The sequence below is a fragment of the Mangifera indica genome, chromosome 5 (assembly GCF_011075055.1).
Source record: "Mangifera indica cultivar Alphonso chromosome 5, CATAS_Mindica_2.1, whole genome shotgun sequence".
In the NCBI taxonomy this organism is placed as follows: domain Eukaryota; kingdom Viridiplantae; phylum Streptophyta; class Magnoliopsida; order Sapindales; family Anacardiaceae; genus Mangifera; species Mangifera indica.
This window is the reverse complement of record NC_058141.1, coordinates 17,833,372-17,856,090: the sequence shown is the minus strand read 5'-3', so window position 1 is coordinate 17,856,090 and position 22,719 is coordinate 17,833,372. Positions and strand designations below refer to the sequence as shown.

General features: G+C 33.5%; 3 protein-coding genes across 3 annotated transcripts; 1 reads left to right on the top strand and 2 right to left on the bottom strand.

Annotated features, from left to right (window-relative positions):
- Positions 1–2,734: 2,734 nt before the first annotated feature.
- LOC123216765 (transcription factor MYB61-like) lies at positions 2,735–5,008 on the bottom strand. The gene is made up of 3 exons (XM_044637325.1): positions 4,579–5,008; positions 4,310–4,439; positions 2,735–4,212 (listed from the first exon to the last, which is right to left on the bottom strand). The coding sequence occupies exons 1-3, from the start codon at positions 4,709–4,711 to the stop codon at positions 3,114–3,116; spliced, it is 1,362 nt and encodes a 453-aa protein (XP_044493260.1). The 5' UTR covers positions 4,712–5,008; the 3' UTR covers positions 2,735–3,113.
- A 10,747-nt stretch (positions 5,009–15,755) lies between these two features.
- Positions 15,756–18,003, bottom strand: LOC123216764 (cytochrome P450 709B2-like). Its single transcript, XM_044637324.1, has 5 exons — positions 17,423–18,003; positions 17,122–17,348; positions 16,791–17,032; positions 16,326–16,713; positions 15,756–16,237 (listed from the first exon to the last, which is right to left on the bottom strand). The coding sequence occupies exons 1-5, from the start codon at positions 17,694–17,696 to the stop codon at positions 15,809–15,811; spliced, it is 1,560 nt and encodes a 519-aa protein (XP_044493259.1). The 5' UTR covers positions 17,697–18,003; the 3' UTR covers positions 15,756–15,808.
- An 892-nt stretch (positions 18,004–18,895) lies between these two features.
- On the top strand, positions 18,896–22,185 carry LOC123216761 (charged multivesicular body protein 7). The gene is made up of 8 exons (XM_044637322.1): positions 18,896–19,245; positions 19,354–19,413; positions 19,698–19,865; positions 20,063–20,245; positions 20,468–20,598; positions 21,103–21,271; positions 21,415–21,544; positions 21,667–22,185. Exons 1-8 carry the CDS (start codon positions 19,054–19,056, stop codon positions 21,954–21,956), a joined length of 1,323 nt encoding a protein of 440 aa, XP_044493257.1. The 5' UTR covers positions 18,896–19,053; the 3' UTR covers positions 21,957–22,185.
- The last annotated feature ends 534 nt before the right edge of the window (positions 22,186–22,719 follow it).

Below are 22,719 nucleotides of genomic sequence, written 5' to 3'. Positions count from 1 at the left end.
TCATGTCAGCAAACTATAGGGGGGGAAATAGTTTTTTGACCTTCATATTTTCATCTTTCACTAATAAATATGTATGGACCAAATATTTTTGTTGAATTCAAATGTGTAGGATAATGATATTAATATTATTTAAACGTTTTGGGAACCGGAAGAGAAATCCCATGTGTTAAACTCATTTATTGCGCATGACATGACACGGGGAAAACCTGTTTGGTGGGAGTTCGAAATTGCCCCTCAAAGAGTTGAGCGAATGTAATTTTCAAAATTTTGTAGGCTTAGAAGGGCATCGAATCTAAAGGACAAAAAGGGAATAGTAACCACGACTTTGCGTTCGGCAGTATTAGTTGACGAGGATGATGCATACAACCGCGTTTAAGTGGACAGCTGTCCGCGTTTTCATTCTCTCATGGACCAACAAAATTAACCGGTGCCACGTGGCGTCATTACATGCAACCGATACTCTGCTTATCCTCTCCTCTTCTCTTAAAAAACGTGGGCCCCTTTATTGCAACTTGGCACTATTACTTTTTTTAAAATTAATTATCACATTTATAGTTTAATTGGTATGGTAAGATCAGCCACTCACCGACCGTTGATCTTTTGACCAATGACTCGTCAAACCCAGCTTTGTTGATGGCAATGGAGATGCTTAGACGTGTCCATTTTTAATATTGGAGAGGAGATTACACTAATTAATTGTAAACTAACAAATGCCCAACACGTATTAATTGCCGACAAATTAGAAATTGGTTGGCGGTGGGCTCCAAACCTTTTGGAATAGAAAACCATATATTATTTTCTTGCTCCACAGACACAGTTACTGTGCATGGACGACATTAACATCTTGTCGGTTTGTAACTGTAAACGGCACTCGTGTCTCCTTAATGGGAAGGAAAAAAAAGAAAAAACCCAGGTGAAGGAAATAAAACAAGTTTAATATTCAGCAAATGAGATCAATTGCTTAGTGTAGTCACAAAAGCAATAGTAACGGAGTTATTAAAATAGTGAGTTTGGTAGGATTTGATTTTCTCAGAAATTAAATATGTTGAACGGACCATTTGGTGACATTACTGATATTTTCAGCTGAAATGAATGTGGCACAACATATATGGACATAAGAAAAGATATTTGCTGTGGCTTGATATATAAATGTTGTCTCCATCATAAATTATTTGGCATGTGCATTTAGAAAAGTACTTTTTAAGTTAAGGTCCCCGATTCATATACTATTTGGGCAAGTACCAACAGCGATCTGCCCATTTCTCCAGATATCCTTTTAAATGAGCCTGAAATATGGGTAAATTTATGTCTTTTGTTGCATACTTGGAACAAAATGGGCCATAAATCTAGCTAATTGCAATTATCTAGCTAGCTTCAGGAATCCTCTTCGCTTGGCCATAAAGTTATACATGGAAAAGGAGGGTTCTGTTCAGTGAATAAATGGGCTCAATCACTGAAACCTTGCCCAGTTTCTGTATAAAGCCGGCCCATCACAGTTGTGTAGTTGCTTATAAATGGATTTCTTGTTGATAATGAATTTGGGAGTATCTTTGGAAAATATTTTTACCCTCCCCCTGTTATTCATTCTATTTCAAAGAGATGGCAGAGGGTTTCACATTTCAACTTGGAGCATTTAGAGATGTACCCAGAAAACGGGTCTCATCTATCATGCTCTCTATATTCTTTTTCAAATCTGTACAATTTTGTAGATTACTCATGAACATTCATGAATTTAGTCACACATGCATGCAGCTTCAAGGTCCCAATAATTCCACCAAACAATGTGATCATAAGTTACCAGGGCTTGAATATTTGCGTGCCTGAATTGTATATGCTGGCAACGGGCGATTACAGAACATGAGTGTACCGACCAGAATTATATTTTGTGGGTTCTTTAACTCTAGAAAACTGCATGCTCATAACCCCTGTTCAATATATTCTTCTTTCCTTCAACCTCTCACTCAGCACATTGAATTTAGAAAAAGCAAACAACTTGAAAGTTGCCGTTCTACTTCACAAGAGTTTAGTCCAAATGAATCTCCTTATGTAATTTCATTGAATTGGCAAACGATTCCTCTTTAAAATGAAGGCAAGTGGATGGCGTTGATTTGGTTGTCAAAACATAAATATATACAGTTAACATAAAATTGACTTTGCAGTTCTCTTGAATTGGAATTTCCTATTATTGGTAAGTTTATCAAGTTTTAAGTTGAGATAATGTTGGCGTCATAAAGGAGATACAAGACATAAGCGTATTTGCACGGTCCTCATTAGATTGTCAGTCGTTTTCCCTTTGTACGGACTAGAAACTGAATACTTCTGAATTCATTTGTGGGTTTTTTTACATGAAAATAATTGAAAATTTTTTCAGTTGAGCCCTTCCTTTCCTCTGTGTGCACATGCATTTGCTCATGTTTGCACGCGTGAGGGACTAAGGCTGGCTGGTTGAAGCCTGATAGCCCTTTGAGTTTCTGGTTCTGCTTCTGCTTCTGCAAGTATTGGGATTTTTTAAACTAAAAAGAAGAATCCAGTTGCATTATTTCCTCGAAATCATCTAAAGTGAAGAAAAAGTGATTTTGTTTCCTTGAGAAAATGATAGACAGCCATTTAAATTTTACGCTGGAGAAAAGCATTCAGTTAACAAGCTTTCGGTTTTCTAATTTGCCATAAAAGGTGGACAAAGTCGAAAGCAGAGTTCCAACCGGTTTCTCATTTAAAAAAAAGGGTCATGATAAAAAAAGGAAAAGTAAAATAAAAAATTGATAACAAATACTTTCTCTTGATTGTTTACAGATAGAATTGCAGCAACATCAATGCACGGAAACAAAAGGCCTTATTATGCAACTCTAGTCTCTACAGCACACGCAACGCAGCAACGAAAAGCTAAGAACAAATTACTTGATTTTTTTTTTTTTTGGGTAAATTTTCTGGAACCAGAGGGTGAGAAATGTTTGTATCAGACTTATATACAAAAGAAAAATCTTTGGCACACACTTGATATAAAAAATAAAAATGAAGACGAAAAGCAAAAGGAAAAGGAAAAGGAAAAAAAAACAACATTTGTTCAAGCCTCTGCCTTCTTGCTTCAATTAGAAGCTCCTCATCAATGCAGGCTAAATATGACCGTACGTGGCAGTAAGTCTCTGGATCTCCTTAACACATATATCAGAATTTTGTAAATTTTCTTGTTGCTGCTGGTTATCAGGCCAAATACCGCTTGAAGAATCTGCCAGGAAATGTGTTTCTGATTTAATTTCATTGTATAAAGATTGTGGATTTTGATTTTGTAAAGCAGCCGCCATTAATAATGATGGGCTTTGGAAATATTCAGGCCACTTGATGTCTTCAGGTTGGTTTTCCATAAGATTGATTTGACCCTCTTTTTCTGTCGAGCTACAATCTGCCAATCCCCATGGAAAGATACTGTTCTCAAAGAAGGAACTGTTGCTTTGCAACTCAGTGCTGCTACTGCTTACAGTTAGACTGCTGCTATTACTGTTACTACTGGGGGGAACAGATTCCCAGAAGCGGGATCCATTGACGTTAAAAGAGGGCACTGAATGACTATCAGAGGGAAGAGTACCAGAACTAGTCTTGAAAGTCACTGATGGCGTTGGCAGGAATGAGGTGGAGATAGGAGAGAGAATGGTGGAAATAGCATTTGAAGAGAATTCAGAATTCATGCCTAAAGATTTGCTGGTTTGCACAAACCAAAGACTGGGATTAGAGCTTGTTGAGAGGCTAGCATTCGACATGCGATTCAATTGTTGAAGGGGGAACTGCCCCACCGAATCTAAAGGCTGGCTGTTGGCGACGGTGCTTTCGGGGTTTGAACTGGGAAACCTATCGAGGAAGAAATTATCTTTGTTTGATGTAGATGTCATCAAATTATTGTTGATGTTGTTGCTGTCCATTGCTTTTGAGATGGCAGAGCCTCCTATTTCCAACTGATAGGCTTGTGCAGCAACTGAAATTGAACTTGGCTTTGTATTTTCTGTTTTGAGCAGATTCAATTCATTAGATACCACAGAGGATTTATCTAAGCTTTTTGTCGGTTGATTCTTGTCTTCTCCATTTTCTATTTCGGAAAGTGGTTTGTGTGTTACAGGGTCAATGCCTCTTTGCCTCAGCTTCTTCTTTAAGCAAGAGTTCCATAAGTTCTTAATTTCATTGTCGGTTCTTCCAGGTAATTGTGCTGCAATCTGAGACCACCTGGAAAGCCACACAAGTCCAACAATGTTGACAGAGTGGCCAAATGAAAAACGTTAGAAAAAGAAATGAACATGTTCCAACTGACATGAGAAAATACCTATTCCCCAAAACTGCATGAAGTTCAATAATATGATTCTCTTCTTGTTGTGAGAATGTGCCTCTTTTCAAATCAGGCCTTAAGTAATTAATCCATCTTAATCTGCAACTTTTCCCACACCTCTGTAGACCTGCCAATTCATCACATGCAGAAGTAAAAAAAACCATGAAATATCAATCTTTCTCCTTGAAGTAAGTAATTAAACAATGAAGAAACACAGTGTAGGTATTGGAATAAAGAAAGGAAGAAAAGAAAAAGTGATTGATTACCAGCTTGCTTGGGGACAGAGCTCCAACAACCATGGCCATACTTAGTAATATGCCTCAAAAGCTTCTCATCTTCCTCAGGTGACCATAAACCTTTCCTTAACTTCTGCTTGTAACAGCAAGAGTGCCTCCCCATTTGGAGAAAGACTAAACAACAATGAGGAAGAAATCTTTTTTTTTCCTAAAACAGTTAAGTTTGATGTCCTAGGCAAGCTGTCAGCAATGAGCAGTGATGAGTATGAATAAATCTGTAGAAGATAGATGCCTTGGTAGAATAGATATTAACGAAGAGAAAGAGAAAGGGGTTTGATTGAGAAGCTGAGAAAATGAAGTAGCAGCTGCGCGAGAGAGTTGAATTAATATAAGAATGATCTCTACAGAGAGAAAAAAGTCTCAGTCATAAGGTGTTATAGTTTACTTTTCTCTCTCTTTCTCTTATAAATTTTCCATTTTTTTTTTCTTTTTTTTAATTTCCAAATACTGGTTTGGCAAATATGTGAAATGGGTTAATAGTCTGAGTTGCAGGTGTCTCATCAAAAGTCTGAGAACTAATGTCTTTTGCAGGGCCAGTGGGGCATTGGAGAGAAAATAGAAGCTGATAGTAACCCATGCTTGTAACTCAAGTCAGTGAAATTTCAAGCAGAGAATAATTTACGATCCATCTCACTCTGACTCCGTCAAACCCAACTTAGTAGTAGTAATCCCTCTGTCAATGTAGAAACGAAAGGAAAGCAAGCTCTAATAATATTTCGTCGTTAAATATTATGCAGAGCCACTTTTGTGTACCAAATAAAACATGACCCTCTCTCTCTCTCTTTCACCCTTTTTAGCTTTTTGCTCAGTTCTTCTAAATCATGATCACTTTGAAAAGTTTCATCATTACGTGTAAAGAAGTAATATTTTTGTTCATTTTCTAAAAATTTACAATCTGTACCTATTTTTGATGAATTCCATTGAGTCTTGTAAATTGCCATCTCCATCTTTCTTTCTAACGCATACTTGCTCTGTTGGAGAGTTACTTGGTCTACACGGCCATCACCAAACATGACTAACTAATTAAATTCATTAATTGGTTTTCTAATTAGTATTGATTTTTATCACCTTTAATAAATGCAATTTCATTAAACACCGCCACCCCCACTTGACTTGCTCCACCGTCGGTGCCGCCGTAAGTCTTCAAATGGCATCCTTTGTCACCCTTTTTATCCATATGTTTGAGAATATTTCTAGGATAATTAAAGCCAACATTACAGCTAAAATCCGAGTAGAAAATGTCCATTTCACAACCTGTTTATTTATCCAAATCGTTGCTTTTTTCTAAATGTTCCTAAGGAGCTTTAGATGCCATTTAATTTTACAAGACAGGACAAAAGGATTATATAAATAAATAAATATTAGAGGTATTTTCTTGGTTTTAAAAATTGGGGTGGTAGCCGCTCCAACCCATTAAATAGTCAACCACTAACTAAACTATTTTTATTTATTTAAAAATTATTTTTTATAATTAAATTAGATATAAAATAAAATTTAATTCAATTAATATAAAAAATATATTATGAGAACTTAAACACAAAATTTCATCTATCATATATGATATATATATATATATATATATTATCAAACTAAATTTATTTTAATATTAAATAAATTAAATTATATAATTAATAATAAATTATAATTTTTAAATATTATATTTAAATAATTAATCAATCAAATCACTGATCAATCGATTCAATCATTGATTAGATTAGAGTGTCTTTTCTATCAAAATAATATCTGAATCAATTTTAAAAATGTTGGGTATTTTCATTTAGACAGATCAAAAGATGCAGAAACACTGAATAAATCATGAATGACATTTTTATTTATTTATTTATTTGAATTTTCTAATTTTTTTTTAAAATAAAGAAATACACTAGACTACAAATTAATTAGAACCGACACCTTCTTCAATTATACAGTAATATAAATAAGTCTTATTGAAAAACCTTAGCTGTCGACGCTCTGGCCAGCACTAAAATGTGAAGCTCCATTAAAGATTAGAAGAATCAACGATCTAATACGCATTATCAGTCACATTCACAGAGAAAAGAAATGAGAAATACAATTCTAATTTTTATTATTATTAAAAATAATTAAATGGGTCCTATCCGGTTATGGTTAAGACGGTAACGAAGATCAGACGGTGCACAGTGAGTTGATGGATGGAGTCAATTTTGGTGCATAGGCAAATGTCGAATTTGTGTGGACCCATTGGATACTGGGCACTACACAACATCTGCATGTGCTTCACTGTTCAGATAACATATCTCTACGCCATCTTTTGGGTCCCAACTTGTCTCAAATTATCATTAAGGGCCTGTTTTATCAATAATATTACTACAATTCCACCTCCCTTTACGGTAATTACCAAATTCTTTCCTTATAATTAAATTTTACTTGCAAAATTAAGCACCTTTATCCGCAATCTCTTTTTACCCAATGAGACAAATGACTATTGTTATTAATGGATACTAAATGGAAAATTGTCTCAAGTATTAAAAAAAAAAAAAAAGAAGAAGCCAATTGTGCAATTGACTTTACACTTACAAGGCAAGAGACAGCTTTTTTCATATATTTTTGAGCTAGGGAAAATTGACATAATTTACGAATTTGTCTCTCTTTTGACTTGTCCAAAAAGCCAATGGAATTTTAAGTATTTTGTTTTGAAATGTCAAGATCAATTTAATTAAGATGAATTTTATATGTTATATTTTTTATGTGGGCGCAAATGAAATGTTCTTATCTCCCACTTGAGCACCGACAGAGAGGCTGAAAGTGAAAACCCTAAAAACAATTAGGGTAAGCAAAGTTTCTCCAGGCTAATCACTTGATAATTATGATGATTTATGTATAAAAAAAAAATTATGTATGCAAATTTATTTATAAAAATTAAAATAATATGTTGAATGAACAAATCTGTATATAAAGTGTTACTCTTATATGTATCAATAGCTGTAGTAGGAGGGGAACTCTTGAGGTTGAAGTCTAGCTTGGAACAAGCCGGCTTTCTTTCTAAAACTGACATGGCCAAAATTCCTCCATTCAGCACTGCAAAATGCAGCTTCATTAGGTCATAGGTATTAGGGTTGCGTTATACGTACATACATATTTACAAGATTGATTGTTTTTCCTTTGCAATATGTTACATGTAGTTTTTGTTAAATCTAGGATAAAAAGGGATTAGGTCAGTCGGAAAAGAACAGAAAAATATAATGTTTTTTAGTCGTTCATTGGAAGGCAAATATTCCACCAAGGTATGCTTGTTATTATGTTATCTACATATTTACAAACCGACAACAGCACCATCAAAAGAGCATCTTCAACCTTCTCTTTCTCTCTCTCTCTCTCTATCAGTTGATAAAGGAAATTAAAATCCTAAGAATAAAGAATATGTACGAGTCTTGATTCATTTATTATATAGTTTGTCTCCATGTAACACAATTATGAGGCTTTCTTGGCCTTAGTAGTGTCCCAATTAACAAACCCAACAAGATAAAATTATTATAATTTTAATTAAAACTAAAAAAAGATACTTGTAATCTCTCCATACCTCATCATTCACTCGTGAGCTTATCATATGCAAGCACATGAGCTGTTTTTCTTTTTTTTTCTTTTTTAAGTCAACCTTCGCAATTATATATGCTAATTATACGTTAATTAATTATACATTAATTTAGAGAATTCATGCCAAGTCAGCAATTATTTTAAAATTTAGTTAACTCATAGTTCTTACTCATGAAATAAATATTTGCTTTTCAAAATTTATCCCAAATTTCATATTCTAAGTGATGTGCCATTATATATAAGATTTACACGTAAATAATAATACCCACTTTGTTTCGGTTTCTGGGATAATTAGTCTTACTCATTTTTCAAACACGTGTGAAGGTTTCCAAGGAGAAAAGTTAAAGAGAAGGCGCTGTCTTAGGCATCAGAATGGCGAGTGCGAGACTGAAGCAGTGGGAAAAACGAATGAGGGCAAAACTTGTAGTGTCTTAAGCTTATGGGATATTATGATTGAGAAATAAATTAATGGCATATTACCACAAAAGTATATTTTAAAGCTTATTAAAGTCTAATAAAGAGCTAAATCCAGGATTGAATTTGCTATTTTGATGCGAACACAATCTAGAACTGACTGTGACTTGTGACAATTGGTAATATAGTAGATAATTAAAGAATAATACTGTGTAGGAATTGTTATTTCATGGTTTGAACATTGAAGAAACCTATAAAGTGAGTTGAATAAGAGCAGAATCTTGTATATTGAAGCGACAATTGAGGCAAGATTCAAGACTAAAGATGAGGCAATGGCCTACATAGGATATCCAAGATGATATTCAAAGATCTTGCATTTGTCTAGGTTCATTGCTTGCACGAGTGTGCTGATGATCGGATCCAATAAGTTTAAATCAAATTAAATTTCAAGTACTTGGTACGTATATGTCCCTTCAACAGGCTCAGCTGGGAACGCCCTGAAATGTACCCTCAATTAAACAGTGCCCACTTTATGTTTATCCTCATAGAGAAAATTTATGAGAAATTAATCGGAGGATAGATAAGGTTTGCGTGTCGGGTGGGGTATATAAATATGTGACCTTAGTCCAATTAAACCCCACTACGGGGTCTTGCCTTTAATCATTTTGCCCTATTAAGGTTCAAAAGTTATGCCAAAAAGGGGAAACGCACCATTTTGAGCACCAAATTTGTATAGTTCAGTTTGAAAATTACACAGCTACTATATATATACACACACACACACACCAGAGACATCAAGTAAATGATGTTGCTGGACTGAGGAGGTGACACAAGTTATTTTTTTAACATTTTTTATTGCTGGGTGACAGGGAAAATAGGGATATTAGTAATATATAATTAACACAACATCATTTAAACAGTGATTGTCGGCAAACCCCTCTTTAACGAGGCTACTCATATTTACCATTAATTGTATAATATTCTTCTTCAGTGATGGATTTGAAATTTGTTTGTCTGCCATTATTGTAATGACTAAGCAGAATTCACTAGGTAAATTGCCTTGCCTCTATTTATATCCTGTATCTCTTTACTGCATCTATTTAAGAATAAAATATTACTAGCATCTCTTTTTCGGTTTTAACTTTAAAGTATCAACTTTTGATATTATTTTAATATGCAGATATGGTAAATGTGCCCGTTGTTGCAAGGGCAAATCCAAGTTACTGTGTTACTGGGCGGACAAATCTCCATTGCTTTAAGCTTTACGTGTGCGTTTGGCATGCAGCTGGCTTCAAACTCAATCTTTTCCTAGAAAAAATTTCAGTGCCCAGTAATTTTCTCAATAATGCAATAGTGTATATTTATTTATATATGTATGTGCTGGGCGTCTGGGCCCAGGAAGCACGTAGGAGATTTATGTCGTAACGGTTTAATGATTGCAGGAAGAGGCTACTTTTACCTCCCCTAATGACCCCGGATTCTCATATATATATATATATATATATATATATATATATATATATATATATATATTTTATATATGCTACTGCATTTCTTCAACACGTGTGTTCTTTATGGGGCCCATCAAGTATCACATCTACTCCGTACATCCACGTCAGCATATGTAGTTATAGCTGTCGCTCTCTTATTGGTATTTGGTAATAATCGCTTACTTGGCTTGGCTTGGGTTCCAACTGATGAATCTCATTCTGCTGCATTTTCTTCCAACTTTGTAATTACTGGGAAATGAAAATTTAATCTTAGGTTATACCGAAAGAATTAATTAAAATGAAGTGGATTTTTTGATAAAATTATTTAATTTTTAAAAGAAAAAAATTTGAGTGGTTTAGATAGATGAAAATATAGTCCAATGAGTGGGGCCTAATTCATTATAGACCGGCTAAGTACCGTCCTTTATGACTTGCACTTGTATCGTATTGGGATCTTAAAAATCTAGGTGGAGAAATAAACACATGGTACAAAACCGAGCCACGTATATAAAAAAAAAATAATTGTTCGAAATATCACTCTATAAATATCCAGTCCCACACGACCGCCTCTGTCCTTCCCTTTACATATCATGCAATGAATTGTTAAATTACAGCAACGTTTTTTCTTGCAAGTCAAAGCAATAAAAAGGTTGTAATAAAAAATGTTAATATAATAATTTGGTATTTCTTCTTTCTTGCAAGTGAAGTTACATTAATTTAAGAATCTCCCTCACACAAATGTGTGTAATGCCTAAATAAGTAGATACAAAGTTTGAACTTTATTTTTTGTATTGGTTTAGGCTTAAACAAGTTAAAATCGATTTAATTAGTCGAATTGACATGTTTGATATAGACATTACATAAAATAATTATTGTAAAAAAGACAGAAAACTTTTTATAGAAATCCAACTATTTTTTTATTATTTAAAATCGAATCTTTCTTAAGATGTATTTCATTCACTACAATACAATAACCATTTCGTGACATTTTTTATGAATAATAACAACGGTAAATATCACAAAAAATTACAAATAAATTAATTAATAAGGTCTAGTAGTATTTATAATAGCCATCGACCTTTTATATCCTTTCTAATTGTCAATTTCTAATTTTTATTTATCTTTTACCATATATTAGATATCAATAAAACTATGTGTACTCACTTTAGGTACATAAATATGTATACATTTATATGTGTCATCATGTGATTGGATGATTTTGAATTAAGAATAAAACAATAACCAATCATATGATGACACATATGAGTGTGTATACATTTGTGTACCCAAAATGGGTACACATAGTATTGCTCATTAGATATTAGGATTAATTATTTGATCATCACTATATTGTCACCTATCTTGCGTAAAACTTCAAATTGCATATATGAGTTGGTGACAAAAAAATTCTCATCGACACATGTAGTTATTAATTTGTTTGGTTTATTGTAGATTAAATTCAAAGCTCATAATAAAGACTTGACCTAATTAGTATCTACTTTGGTACAATACTTAAAGACATATACCAATTTCATTAACTAAGACAACCTACATGGGCAATTGAGGCTTACCCTTAACCAACAACATAATGCTCTATTATAATTCTAATTTATTAATGAACTAAAGGGTGTCATTTGATTTGTATTATAAAAATATTATCTTGGTAATTTATCTTTTATTACTTGTATTATCTTATTTAGTTTTTAAATAATAAAATATTACGATTATTTTATTACCATTTCTATCTTAAATATTAAAAAATAATCAAAATAATCTTAATTTTATTAAATTTTTTTATTTATTAATTTTTTAGGACTAAAATAAATTTTTTTAAATTAATATAACAAAAAATATGAAATATATAATATATTAATATTCCTTTATTACTTTTAAAAAAATACAATTATTATTTATACCTACTAATTTTTATTAAAATTTATTAAACATAATAATAATTTATACTCAATAATCTTTTACATAATTAATCGTTAAGATAATATTTTATTTTTATAATAAAACGTTACCCAAACCAAATACCGTTCCCAAATCACAAAGATTACAATCTAAGAAGAGCTTGTATTAATAATAAGGTTGTTTGAAATATTGTAAAGTAAAGAGTTTATCATCTTTAGCAAAAGGATGACAACCACTTGACAAGAAAGATCAACCATCCATCACGTTTGGGATAATGGGATTAGACATTGTGGTAGTCCTCATTAAATTCGCTAATAATTTCATTGATACTATTGGACAAACTTTCCATCTATTTTCAGCCTGCTAATTAACTTGATGTTAACATGCCAATATTGTCACTCACATGACCCACTTTCATTTTTAATTCCTCAAGGGAGCACCCCATGTTCCTCTTAACACTTCCACTTAGAGATAAGTCAAGTCTATTTCAATATGACCCCTTAATGTATCCCACTTTAATTTCTCCTATTAACATTACTTCCCAACATAACCACATGCTTTTGTCATCTATTATTTTCTTAATCACCCAACTTAATTTGAATTATTATGATGAATGTTTTGACTTGCCAAAGTTAAACGGTTCACTTGGAATAATTACGAATCAACTTTTGGTTATAGTGGAAAATGAAATAGTCAACTCAATTTCATCACATATTACATCATTGACCTCGACTTAGGGGGGATAACTCATAATTAGCACCCTTAATCAACTTTATTAATCATTTTATTTAACAATGAAGTTGGGTCTTATCAAACAATCATCCTATCATACTTCGCTGTCAAGATCTTATTAAGATGTGGTTAATAGATTCTGATTAAAGCTGTCTGAGCAAATTCATTGAAGGGAATTTCTTTCACCACAATATCCCTATTCTACAAAGTAATCCCATCATTATTTTTTTTTAAATTCAATTTGTTTCCTAACCACACCGCATAATTTTCCTTTCGACATTTCCGGAAAGCTCTCTTGTTTTCAGATATTATACCATCTAAACAAGTTTGTGCTTGTCCATCATCGGTCTGATTTCAGAAATATCTGAAACATAAACTCTGCCACGTCTTTCCTTGGCTTTGGAAATTGTTGTTAATTTATAAGCTCACAACAAAATTTAACATCAGTAATGGATTGTTGACCTTGACCATCTTCTGGACATTATCAAAATTTTAGCAGATATTAATGTCGTCCTAAAACAGCTCTGTCAGCCTTTATCTTCAACAATCCGAATATATGAATGTCACCAAGTGCAACTACTGTTAGCGCCAGGGTTTTTAGGTCATCATCTTTATCAAACCATATTCATGTACCATCAGCAACCCATTGTTGACGGGCTCTATTCGGAAGAAGCGGAAGCCTGTACAACTCCAACTACTGAAATGACACGGGATACCAGATGTGGTGACGTGTCCTCCGACACCCAGAAAGAGCAAAGCTTCTTTCTTAATGGGCTCTTATAGGTTCACACAACACATTGGGCCTTTTGTTTTAACCCATAAAAAAAAAAAAAAAGCTAAATCTGACCCAACCATGATTCAACAGTATTAAATTATAGGACGGAAATACTGTTTTCCACCCGAATTTTAGTCTACTCTTAAAAACACAAACACTTATCTATGAGTTAATTTTTATTAAAATTTTCTTTTATCTCTGATGATCAAATGCCATTTTTGCAGTTGACAAGCCTTTTCACCATCTCCTTCTCTTACTGTAGACTTATGCAATATTACAAAATAATTATTATAATTTATTATTAAATTTCACTCAAAGTCATACAATTTGTATAGATAATTTGGATACAAGGACTAGAATTTGTAGTTAAATGAGTTAAATAAATTAATTCATTATGATAATGGATGGCAAAGTAACTTGAAATTGAAAATTTATATAGTTTCAGTTACATTTAAATTTGAACTTAAAAACACCAACTGCTGAGGAAATGAATAATAGTCAGCCACTTGCTCCTCAGTAATTGTTTGACTGCAAAATTAAGCAAGTTAGAGTGTGTGTGTGTGTGTATATATATATATATATATATATATATATATATATATATATATTCATGCAGTTTTAAGTAATTTTTTATTCGAGCAAGAGAAGTTCACATGATTTTTTATGTGAGCCGCCAATTCGCTTACAATTGTTTTGGGGTCAAAACACTTACTCTCACTTAGGTTTGATGTAATAATCTTCAAATTTTTATTCATAAAATTTTATAAGTTGAAATATTTATCATTTTATTAAAACTTTTATTAAATTTTAACTCTAAATCAAGATAAAAGTAAAAATATTATTTAACTAAAAATATTTAAAAAAATATAAATTATTTTACATTTATCTCATTAATTTAAAAAATTAATAATTTTTTAATTTAAAATTTAAAAAAGATACATTTTCTCCTCTTAGTATTTGTTTTTTCTATCTTTTATTTTTACTAAGACTAGAGCCAACAAATCTTTACACCAACGTTCTCTTCCATCTTTTGTAAGAGGACAAATTATTGGTCAATCAAAAGTTGATCGATGTTTCGTCAACATAAATCTATGTAATGCATAGATTTGTGCATCGATCAAGGAATGTATTTTTTTATCCAATTAATTTATGTGTTTGCCAATGCATAAATCTGTGTGGTGCGGACTCTAAATTAATTTTAAAAAATGACGAAAAATGAAAGAAAATTCAGCTCATATATAAACATATTTTCGTCAAAATAGAGATTGATGATTATAGAAATTATTATCCCCCAAGTCCAGTCGCCTTCTGAAACCATTACAGGGGTGTAAGTGTCTCCTGGGGTGCCAGTCAATTCTGGAAAATGTCCAAGTCAAAGTTACTGTTATGGAAGGCGGCCGGCAAGTGATACCCCATTCTACACGTTCGCCCGCCAACAAGTTGAATTCAAATCGAAAAGAGTCAAAAGTCTCCACTCAGTCTCACCCTCTACCGACTTTACCCCACTCCACTCCTTCCTCTTTTTTTCCCCTTAACATTTCATTTTAGTTCTTCAAGCATTCTAGTTATCTTCTTCTAAATTCAACTTCTCCACTCTTCAGCTCAGCTAATTAGCTCTAAATTTAGACAAATATATTGATATTTGTCCAAGATTTTTGTTTCTGTTTAATCGGAGGCTGCAGGTTTTCTAAACACGATGGTGTCAGTTTACAAGAAAGAAGATCCTGAAGACAAAACTTCAGCATTGTCTACACCGTTGGAAAAAGTATTTATTGATAAGTTTGAAGAAGCAGAAACCTGTACGACTCCAACTGCTAAAGAGCATAGGATTCCAGATGTGGTGACGTGTCCGCCAGCACCCAGGAGGCGAAAAGCTTCTTTCTTGAGTATCAAGAATGTCTCCAACAAGAAGTCCAAGAAGGTTGACAAGTTTCTCTTCAATAATTTCGAACCAAAGTCGGGGCTTCATCAAATTTCATGTAATAAGATTCCATGGAGATCCAAGAAGAAGTTTCATTAGTCCTTGGTTGGTTTTTCAAATTGATTGTTCATGGTATAATATGTTAGAACAGATTTGCATTCCTTTTGATCTAAATTATATTCTGTATAACAAAACAATGTTACTTTGGTTCTATTTACTTCTTGTTGTTGCCATGGCTGCAACAATTGTCCTGTAATAAAGAATTTCTTGGTCAATTGTCCCTTGAGCAACATTGCAGTGAATTCTTAATCCATTGTAACAGTAAGACTAACAATCAGATCAATTCTTATTCAACAACTAACAGAGTGTCCAGCCATAAAGTTAGCACAAAGGTTTTACAATAACGGGGAGGCCATATTGTGGCTGCAGAATTAGGCCGTCCATGGGTGTGTGTTTATACACTGAGGATAGCGAAAAAGAAAACTTTTGGAGCATCAATGTAATTGCCGTCTTCGTTGCCAGCATTGCGAAGTTTTGACCAATACAAACTCTTGGACCCATTCCAAAAGCAAGCATGGCATGTGGGTATTCTGTAGCTTTGGATATCCCATTAATAAATCTGAGTGGATTGAATTCATTTGCGTCTTCTCCCCAGTATTTTTTACTCCTGTGAATCTGCACCACAGGTATTTCAACACAGGTACCTTTTGGAATCATTAAATTCCCGATCTTTGTATCTTTTTTTGCCTGCCTGAATACTCTTATTACTGGGCAATAAAGCCTTAAAGACTCCAGCAAAACCATGTTCACCTACCAAGTGATATGCCCTGTTTAGTCCATTGAAGAATAATATACAGTATTAAACTAAAAGAACGAAAAAACAATGAAGAAAATTTACCAACTTTAACTGGGCTAACATATCAACATCAGGGGACCCCGTCCCACATTCATTTAATATTTCTTCTCTAAGTTTTGTTTGCCATTCTTGATGTAGACTCAACAAGAAAATGGTCCAGGTCAAGCAATTGGCTGTGGTTTCATGTCCTGCGAAGAAGAATGTTTTGCATTCTTCCACAATCTCATCCATGTTTAACTTGGGACCAGATCCACTTTGATCAACCATTTCTGAGTTTTCAATCATTACACCAATTAGATCATCTCCGTATCCATCTGAATTTTTGGTATCTTTAGGAGTATTCAATCTACTCTCTATGATGTTTCTTAGTGTGCTTTTCACCTTCTTATCAAGCTTCCACACCTGTATATTGGACGGGGTAGGTAGATATCTGAGATGGACAGAAAATTCTCGTTAAGCAATGTATAAATTATTTTAACAACGAAAATTTGCAAGATAAGCAATTACTGGCTGCCAGGAATGAAAATGTCAGCACTTGAAGCCGCACAGAACTGCTGAAGCTCAATTTGAGCTCTGAAGGCCTCCTTCCCTTCCGCAAAGCTACTTCCAAAGGCCGTGTGGGCAATTATATCGGCAAGTAAAGTTTTGAATTCCTCATATACGTCAATCTTTTTGTTAGTTTTGGTAGTCTGGTTTTCCCAATTGTCAAGCATGGATATGGTACATGATGTCATTCCCTTCATCATGAGCTGATCAATTGAAAATATTTATTAAATTCCATAACTAATAGCATACTATCATAGATAAATATACAACAGATAAATATTAAAAAAATAACCTTGAGCTTCTCAATGGTGAAGGCAGGATTTACTATCTTTCTGTGTCTGACCCAATCTAATCCATTAATTAAAGCCAGTCCTCTCCGGCCGGCTAGTTTTTCTACAGAAGGCCTTGCTTTTGGTTTGTCATAGAAACCCAGCTTGTCTGATAGTATATGTTTGGCCAGATTGGGGTCTGAAATGCAAAGCCTTGGCTGGATTCCATACCAATACAGAAAAGTCTCCCCTGCATAAAGCAAATCAAATCATCAACATAATAATAAACAAAAAGATTTATATTATTATTACGATTAAACTGACCATATTCTAACGTCCAAATGTTACAGTGCGGGACAACCCTCTCTGTAATATCATGTGATTTAGTATCTAACACCGTTTCCAGTGCAGCCTTTCTCAGCTTCTTCATTTCATCAAGAGAACCTGAAAGAAGTGAATAACGAGGTCCCATAATTCCTTGTCGTCGAAATCTTTTGATCACCACATAAGGCCTCCAGAAGATCATCTTCCATGCTTGAAAAATTTTACTCACAACAACAACTGTGACAGCGACTAGTATCATACCAAGATAATCCATTGTATATTTCTGCAGTGGTGCTGTGTATATAACTGAAAGTTTGCAGCTTGGCTATACAAATTAAGAAGATAAGATGGCATTGTTCTGGGTATTTATGCATTCCTACCACTAGATGAGGTCATTGCTGAGGCAAAATAATGAAACTTTGTCTTCCAGTTGATGATTCATTAAGACTGATCGAGGACTTACAATTTACTTTCTGTTTTTCTGTAATCTCATGCCATATGGCAAGTCACTAACAATCATGGTTTTTATATTCTCAGTTCGTTGCCATAAGCTTTGAAATATTCATTAATGATTTAAAAAAAAAAAATTACCATGCATCCATCTATTTTTATCTTCTCCATTGTAAAGAAAGAATATCATTAATATAAAGTTTAAATTGCAAATAATGATTCATGTTATAATAAAATTACCCGTACCCATTTTGAGGGTATAATTAGAGACATATTTTTTGTGTATCATCATATAATTTGATAATTTTAAATTAAATATAAAATAACACTCAATTATATGATAATAAAAAATAAGTATGTACCTATTTATGTATCAAAAATGGGTACACATTATATCGCTCTTAATGTTATGCCTTGTTTTATATAAAATTTGTATAAGGTTTATATATTATATTGTTCATTTTAGTGTATTCTAACATATGCTATGAAATATATTTAGGACTTACTTTCTCAAATATATTGTATCAAGGATTTAAATTTACAAGAGATTTGTGGTCTACTTGTAACCCACAAAAACTTCAAAGCATACCCTTTTCTAATTTGATTTTCAAAAAAATAAAAAATATATCTATAATTAATAAAACCTAAAATAAGCAAGATTCAGTTTGAATTTTTTTAATTATTTGGGTTTATCATAAACATTATGAAAAATGATTAAAAATATATATATATTTTTTTGTGTTTTAATAATATATCATTCTGATTAAAAAAAAGTGTACATGGATAAGTCAGTCACACCACTTACAAATTAGAAGAAAACAAAATTTAATATCAATAATCATTTACCAAATAGATACGCTACATAATTAAAAAGGTTGTTCACACTTAGAAGTTAACCCTTGTTTAATTAATGAAAAATTATGAAACATGCGGCTAGAAAAAGTAAAATTTGGTATCTTCGCGAGAAAAAAAAGTTTGATAATGACGTGTCTGTTTTTATCCACTGGGATGAGATGACAAATGACGGCTGTGTTTGTATTTGTCAAATAGTATCTGCTCCACTCCAAAATCCAGGGCCGACCCGTTCCAGTTCCTAGGAATTCAAAAACGTTTAGTCTAATTCGACTGATAAGAAATCAGAAGCCACAGTGTTCTAAATCGTTTGCCCTAAAATCTAAGGGATGGGCTCCAGTTCGGTGAGTGAATTCATAACGAATGAAGTACCTGATTGGAGTGACGACGTGGTAACGTCTGCCAGATTCAAAGCGTTTAGCGGACAAAGATCTGATTGGGAACCCAAATTCCAGTTTTGGAGAGATTTGATTCTCAAAATCGCTTGCCATTTCGACCTTCTGATCATTCACCCATCCAAGGTTATACTCTTTTTTTTTGCGTTATAAAGATTTTCTTTTCTTAATTACCTATTATTTGTTAATTAGAAATTAATGGAAACGCTCGGTTGTTTGTTTGCTTAATTGAAGATAAAGAACGAGTGGTTTAATCGAGGAGGGTTGACACCTTTATGTCTTGACCATGTACTGGTGAGCTTCTTTCTACTTAATGATTACTTCTGATATTCAATTTAATTAATAATAGTATATGAAGCAAACTAAAGTAATTAGTGTTGTAAGTTCTTTCGTAATTTGTCACTTCCAGTGTGGTTCATTAACCTTATTAAGTTCAATATTGGATGCTAAATTTAAATTGAAGCTGTGTTATCCATTGAGGGTAGGTATTATGAGTTTTTTGGCCGCAGACATTTGCATCTCAAATGACATCTCTTTGTTAGTTTGTATATATTTTATTTTGTTTTTTCATTTTCCAGTTTGTAATGTATAATGAAGGTGACATTATTCGAAGTGCGGACCTTGTGGATCCAACTAGTGGACGACTGTCCCAGTTGTTTTGGAAAGTTAGAAGATTGGTCGCCGGAACAACAATTCCTCCAGAAGTTTTGCTCAAAGATCATGTTATTTTTGCAACACTTATGAAGGTATATGAGTTAGAAATGTTTAATCTTTTCATTTCATGAGCTCATTTCTATTTTTACTGAGGGCCCAAGTAGTTGGAACAAATGCTCTGCTGAGTTGAGTTGGATTTTGCAGATTTATTCCTATAGTTCTGAAAAGATGAGATGACATGATTAATGTCTCTATAAATTTTGATAAAATTTATTTTCTGGATGATTAGGATAAAGCTGGTGAAGTTGTCAAATGTTTATCTGAAAGTCATTGGACTTCTTCGTGCATTATTACAATGAAGAAGTTCCAGGACATGTGTGGAGGAAAAGATGAAGCATCTGCAGTCTTGAGTTATTTGTCAGGATGTGGAAAAGCACAGTATTTATCAATCACTAAGAAAGACTATATAGAGGTACTTAATATAGGTCTTTTGTTTTTATAAATCATATTCTATTGTTTTAGGAACTAAATTTATTAATTGAATGGTGAAATGAAGTGAGCTTGGAACCAGCTCTTTCTTCCTTGAGATTTTAGATGGATATCTAGGTGCCAAAATTGGCCGTGTTTATCATGTTGCACTTTCAGTGTCTTGTTGCATACTTATCCCAAGGCGTGTAATTATTTATGGTTACAGGGTCTAAAAGTCTCCCTTTCACCGGCATCAGTTTCCAGTATCTCAAGTTTTGATTGTGATGTATTGCACCTGGTTTGGACAATGGAGAAGCTTCAGCAACAGCTTGACGTTACTGACAGACAGTATGAGATGTATTTGTTCCACCTGATACTTGTGAAATATCCTGATTTTTTTTGCTTGATGGTTTCAACCCCTCTAAGCATGATTGTGATTGATTTTAGATAAAGACATGTGAGAGAGCATATAGCTTTTACTTATTCTAGATATTCTAGGTAATCTCAGTGGCTTTGAGATTGTGGGTTCCATGGGCAATCTATGTGCGTTCTACCTAGGTCCTCTATGAGTGCAAATTTCACTATCAGTGTGATTGTACAATCCCTTAATGTAGGGTATGGTTCCCAATATAGTGCAAAATCATGTGAAGGACTAATGCTTGTTCCAAGTTTTACGTATATTGAATTCTAGATCACTGGTGAACTATATAATTTTTCTTGGTTATGTCAATGATTAATGGGATGTCAGGCACTATGCCAGCTCGTCGAGAAAATGTGACCAGCTTCTTTGTTCAAGTATGGATATTTGGACGATTTTTGGTTGGCCAAAAGTTTGATGCAGGGACTTCTTTTGTTGTGCAGGTCTAGAAAATCAGCATTAACTTCCTTGCAGTCTGGAAACAAGACAGTGGCTCTGAGACATGCAAAGCAGTTAAAGTTGGCCAAAGAGAGTAGAGAAAAATGTACATCACTTTTGAACAGAGTGGAGGAAGTTCTATGTGTTATTGAAAATTCAGAATCTACAAAAAAGGTATTTTATTAATGGAGAAATCTTTCAGGCTAAAAGTTATTTGCTTCACTGATAATACTTCATCAGTCATAATAGATTCATAACAAAATGTATTTCAGTGTTGATATTCTCTAAACATAGGATAGCTTGTCTTCTGATGGCAGGTCTCTGAGGCAATCCAAATTGGAGCACAAGCAATAAAGAAAAATAAGATCAATGTGGAGGAAGTTCAAATCTGTTTAGAAGAACTTGAGCACAGCATTGATATGCAAAAGCAAGTTGAGAAAGTGCTAGGTAGTTGAATTTTCCATTAGTTTATGTCTATATGAGTTGTGGCCAATGCAAATGTATTTTGACCAAGGTTTCATTATTTAGATGATTTTGTTGATTCGATTTAGTATCTTTGGCTGTTGCAGAATCAGCTCCATTGGACCCAGAAATTGATGATGAAGACATTGAAGAGGAATTCAAGAAATTACAGTTGGAAGTTGAAAGTGAAAATTCTCGAGTTCTGATCCCAAAAACCGGCCTTAATGAAGCAGCAAGAGAGACATTATCTTCAGAATCCACTGAATCATTGAGTGCTGCATTTTCAAGTCTTGGGCTTGGGGATGGTCCTGCTAGGGCTTCAGCATCGGGGATTCAATCCTCTGTGGAACCATTCAGCAACAAAGAATCAGACAGTCGCATGCCTGAAGCAGCTTAGTTTTAGACCCCCCAAAAAGGACCACCATAATTAGTTCTTACGTTCACCCTACCCGATAATTAATTTTGTAAGTATTTGTGATAGAGTTGTCAATCATGAGATTTTGTTGGTTTTCAATGTAATTTGCATTTAACAATTCTGTTTCTATTCCAAAATTTATACATTCTAAGGAATTTTATGTAAATACTGTATTCTTTAAAAAGGGTGATTATTATGTGGTGTTATTTAATCTTATATAGACCATGTGTAGGGAAAGTGATAGAATTTTAGTGGAGCACCTTTCTGAGTGATTGCTACGAGGGGACATTGATAACAATTTCTGTTTCTACCCCAAAATAAGTGACATCGTATTGCTATGGCTGTCTGCCAGACGCATTTCTGGTTTTTGATAAGCTACCTATAAGAGTGATAATATTGCTTGGTACCTCTAAAGGTTTAATTGACACGGGTCAGTTTTCAAAATCTATCGAATTTTATTGCTTGATGTTTGTGGTCCCTGAAAATTTTACGTACAACGAGGGAGCACTTGGAGCATCCAAGGCCACATTTTATTGAAGGAGACTCATAGGAATATGACGCGTAACATCTACCTAGGGGTGCATAAAAAAGTGCCTTATTAATATACTCTTAACTTGCCAAGTGGAAGCCACTGAGATGAATCTGAAAGGAGGGATGCATGTTTCATCTGAAAAATTATTGTGGTGACGAGAAATAACCGTGCACGATACCTTATTTCTTAGCTGCGGCTGAAATAAGGCAGCGG